This window comes from Coffea eugenioides, chromosome 1 (assembly GCF_003713205.1).
Source record: "Coffea eugenioides isolate CCC68of chromosome 1, Ceug_1.0, whole genome shotgun sequence".
In the NCBI taxonomy this organism is placed as follows: domain Eukaryota; kingdom Viridiplantae; phylum Streptophyta; class Magnoliopsida; order Gentianales; family Rubiaceae; genus Coffea; species Coffea eugenioides.
The window spans coordinates 39,819,476-39,823,885 of record NC_040035.1 but is presented as its reverse complement, the minus strand read 5'-3'; the positions used below and the strand labels follow the sequence as shown (position 1 = coordinate 39,823,885).

Here is a 4,410-nt window from a genome sequence, read left to right as displayed (position 1 = left end):
GTTACCAGCCCAGAGACCATAGCTAGCGGATAATTAGTGACAATCTGTGTCTTCAAATGAATTGCTAAAAATCGCCAGTTACAAAATCCCAGTATTGTAGTTAAGACGTTTGGAACAAATTTAGTTTAGTTTCAATGAAGACATTGATTTCAATTAGAGATTGGTGGGAAAGAGAAGTAGGATTTTTCCAATTATCTTTAAACTGGTATGAAAAAGAATTTTATGGTCCTTGTTACTACTATTATTGTTTATGCACAATCTAATGTTTTACAATAACTCATTTAAACATTTTTTTTTCTATATATATCACTTAACCTTTTCTTTTACGAACCCCATTTATTACTCAATCATGCCGCTAAGTTTTTTTTTATTTACAAGCGTTTATAACAATTTAATCTTTTACTTTAAAGTATTATAGTTACATTTCACTTAATAAAGGACCGTGATGGAAATATCTGAAACAACTTCTGCCTAGTATCCTTCGAAAAAGTTTGTTTCCAAATAATGGAAAAATTTTTCATAATTTCGTGAAAGTTGCTAAGAAAATTAAATCAATTCAAGCTTCAGAAACAGTTATCTTGATAATTTCTAAAAAAAATTTAAATTTTTTATTTTGAATGACAAAAGTTAACTAGTTTTATGAGTTCTGACCATTAAAATTATTTTCTCAAGAACAGTCCATTAAAATTACAGTGTTGGCTAATGATTAATTCCACATGCGACTTTCAACTTTCTGCTCTCATACGTACGTAATAACTATTAGAATTAACATTAAAAGTCAAGTTTTTTTTTTCACATACTTCCAGCGCCTTTATATAAACCGTTATGCTGATCATAAATTTATCAAGCAAGAATGAAGAGACAAATAACATTTTTCAGTGCTTTCCTTTTCTCCTTTCTATTGCAACCTGAAGAAGTGATCAGTTTCACTTTCTTGGGAGATCATTTGTGCCGTCATGATGATGCTGTTGCACTGCTTCAATTCAAAGAAATGTTTAGCGTATCAACTTATGCTTCTCAATATTGTGATTTTGAGGGTCTGCATCCATATCCAAAGACAACACATTGGAAAGCAGATACGGATTGTTGCAATTGGGACGGCGTCACATGCCACAACCTCACCGGTCGTGTGATTTGGCTGGATCTGAGTTGCGGCCAGCTTCACGAGTCATCCATCCAAACTCCACCCTTTTCCATCTCTCCCATCTCCGCCGCCTCAACCTTGCTTCTAACAATTTCACCGGTTCGCAAATTTCACACCGATTTGGCTCGCTAAAAAGTTTGACCCACCTCAATCTCTCACGTTCAAATTTTCAAGGTGAAGTTGCTTCAGAAATATCACACATGTCCAATCTAATTTCACTTGATCTCTCTTACAATGATTATCCAAGATATGAACCTGGCAATTTTGAAGGGATGCTTCAAAACTTAACCCGTTTAAGAGAGCTGTCGCTTTCGTATGTGAACATCTCATCCAATTTGAGGGTAAATTTTTCTTCATCATTGACTTATCTAGATCTCTCGTTTACTGGAATAAGAGGTAACCTACCGAGTAATGTTTTTCATTTACCGAATATGCGAGTTCTCCTATTAGGTGGCAACGAGAATCTTACTGTTAGTTTACCGAAGTTGAACTGCAGCATTTCAAATTCTCTGAGTCAGTTGGACCTGTCGCTTACAAGTTTCTCCGCTGCACTGCCAGATTTAATTGGGTGCATAGGGTCATTAAATTCTTTGGATCTATTATTTTGTCAAATTTCTGGTGTCATTCCTGAATCAATTGGTAACCTTACACAGCTTACTGAATTGTTTCTGGATGGTAACCATCTTCGAGGTAAAATTCCAGATAAATTTTCCATTTCACAAAAGATAAGTAGTTTGTCACTTGGTCGCAATTTATTGTCCGAAAACATTCCGATCTCACTTCTCAACCTTAAGCATCTTGAACATTTAGATCTCTCCAGTAATCAACTAAGCGATTCAATTCCTCCATCAATTTTTACCATTCCAACCCTATCTCACCTTGACTTTTCATTTAACCTTTTTACGGGGGTAAGGCAAGACTTGTATGTGGACTCCAATAAGCTTCAAAACAACGCTTTTAACAGTGAAGTACCATGGAACACTACAAACAATGTGAGCATTTCCTATTCAAATTTCGTGCACTTGGGATTGTCTTCTTGCCAGATAAAGGAGTTTCCAGAGTTTCTTAGAAATTCAGAGAGTTTAGGTTTTCTAGACCTCTCAAATAACATGATTCATGGCGAAATCCCAAGCTGGTTCATGTCTAAGACTTTTGGTAAGTTGTTCTACTTGAACCTTTCACATAACTTTTTGATTAGTACCATAGACCAACTACCTGTTACTCCAAATCTGCAGAATCTAGATGTGAGTTCCAACTCACTTCAGGGCCCAATGCCTCCTTCTATCTGTGACCCAAGTTATCTTTGGATTCTTGATTTGTCAAATAACAATTTGTCTGGCCCAATTCCTCAATGCTTGGGTAACTCCAGCCGGTCTCTAGAAATTATGGATTTGGGAAATAACAGGCTTTTTGGCACCATTCCCACAACATTTTCAAAAGGCAACTCTCTGCAGTTCCTTATGCTGAATGACAATCAATTGCAAGGGCCATTGCCACGATCTTTAGCTCATTGTGAGCGTCTGGAACTCCTTGATTTAGGGAACAACGAGATAGATGATAAATTTCCAGTTTGGTTGGAAACTCTTTCTTATCTGAAGGTCCTAATATTGACATCTAATCGATTTCACGGAGCAATTGGCAATTGTCAGACGAAAAGTCCATTTCCTCTGTTGAGAATTATTGACGCATCCCACAACGAGCTCACTGGTGCTCTACCTACGGAAATCCTCAACAACTTCACAGCTATGAAAAGTTCAGAGCATCAACGAAATGAATTTGACCAGTATATGACAGGGGACACATTTTTGGCTGAAGCAAGACCTTATTACGCCCATTCTGTGAGTTTGGTTATCAAAGGGGTGGACATTAGTCTTGAAAGGGTCATACTAACTCGAACAATGATTGACTTCTCAAGCAACAGATTCAAAGGACAAATTCCCGAGATTATCGGATCCCTTCATTCTCTTCAAACACTCAATCTCTCTCATAACAACTTCAGTGGCCTAATTCCTAAGGCATTAGGGAATTTGAGTATGCTTGAATCTCTGGACCTCTCGTGGAACCGACTTGAAGGAACCATTCCTATGGAGCTAGTGAATCTGGGTTTTCTTGATTTCTTAAACCTTTCGGAAAATCGTCTAGTTGGACCCATTCCACGAGGAAGGCAGTTTGATACATTTGGAGATGATTCATACAGAGGGAATTTGGACTTGTGTGGTTTTCGGCTGGCCAAAGATTGTGGAGATACAGAGGCACCACCACCAGCCACGCCATGGGAAGCTGAACAACAATATGATGATTCTGAATTCTTTGATGGGTTCACTTGGAAAGCTGTTCTGCTGGGATATGGCTGTGGATTAGTGCTCGGATTAGTTATGGGAGGTCTCATTTTCTTGACAGGAAAACCAAGATGGTTTGTACTGATTGTCGAAGAGTCGTTCAAACCGCGAAGGCGACCGAGGAAATGGATCCACATACGCACTTAAGAAGGGCAATGCAATAATTTACATAACTGGTAAGCAAAGCATTCTTGTTCTACCCCTATTATTATGAAATAATTAATGTTATTACTTTGCATAATTTATTTTTTTCTTAATCATAATAGCTTTTAAATCTTGTCGTTTGGACAAAAAAAAAAAAAAAAAAAAGCTTTTAAACTATTGTGATTCTGTTAGATTAACTGATTACTGAACTTCGTTGGATGATAAGTTTTTCGTTGGATTAAAGCTCGACTTGTAATGCCCAGGTCTATCAATGAAGTGGAAATAAGGAAAAGATTTGGTTCATTTCCAGTCGTACGTGCCCAGGTCTATTTTAGGCTGGTTCCTAAAATACAAGTCTCAGAGCCTTGTTTTCAAGTCTCAGGCTGTGTATTTTAGGCTGGTTCATTTCTCATGGTTTTCAAGTCTCAGAGCCTTGTGGTTCCTTGCGGCTTAATCTGTACGTTTATAATTGTAAGCAAGAAGACGTTTCAATGGATAATTACTCTATTAATTGGGTAAGTAGTTCAGTATGGCTTGTGCAAATTATGAGATGGTCCATCGAAAGACTAATTCATTTTTGATTGAATACTGGTGTTTTAACTAATTCATTGTACAATAATTCCCACATGTGAAAAATGCTTTGGCAAAAAGTTTGTCCAAGAAGCATAGCGAATTAATTATTGCTAAAAGCGGTAACCTACACCTGTAGCTCAACTACATAAATATTCCGAAGAACCAACCGACTTGCTTTGCATTGGTGAAGACAAATTCCTACAGCATATA

At 37.2% G+C, this 4,410-nt stretch overlaps 2 protein-coding genes across 2 annotated transcripts; both read left to right on the top strand.

Annotated features, from left to right (window-relative positions):
- Positions 1-1,575: 1,575 nt before the first annotated feature.
- On the top strand, positions 1,576-3,014 carry LOC113772493 (receptor-like protein 7). Its single transcript, XM_027317101.1, has 2 exons — positions 1,576-2,927; positions 3,002-3,014. The coding sequence occupies exons 1-2, from the start codon at positions 1,576-1,578 to the stop codon at positions 3,012-3,014; spliced, it is 1,365 nt and encodes a 454-aa protein (XP_027172902.1).
- Positions 2,999-4,102, top strand: LOC113749932 (receptor-like protein 9DC3). Its single transcript, XM_027293815.1, has 2 exons — positions 2,999-3,659; positions 3,891-4,102. Exon 1 carries the CDS (start codon positions 3,043-3,045, stop codon positions 3,628-3,630), a length of 588 nt encoding a protein of 195 aa, XP_027149616.1. The 5' UTR covers positions 2,999-3,042; the 3' UTR covers positions 3,631-3,659; positions 3,891-4,102.
- The last annotated feature ends 308 nt before the right edge of the window (positions 4,103-4,410 follow it).

Bases quoted from the DNA above. Each gene is read 5' to 3' on its own strand.
- LOC113749932 (XM_027293815.1), top strand. From the start codon at position 3,043: ATGATTGACTTCTCAAGCAACAGATTCAAAGGACAAATTCCCGAGATT.
- LOC113772493 (XM_027317101.1), top strand. From the start codon at position 1,576: ATGCGAGTTCTCCTATTAGGTGGCAACGAGAATCTTACTGTTAGTTTA.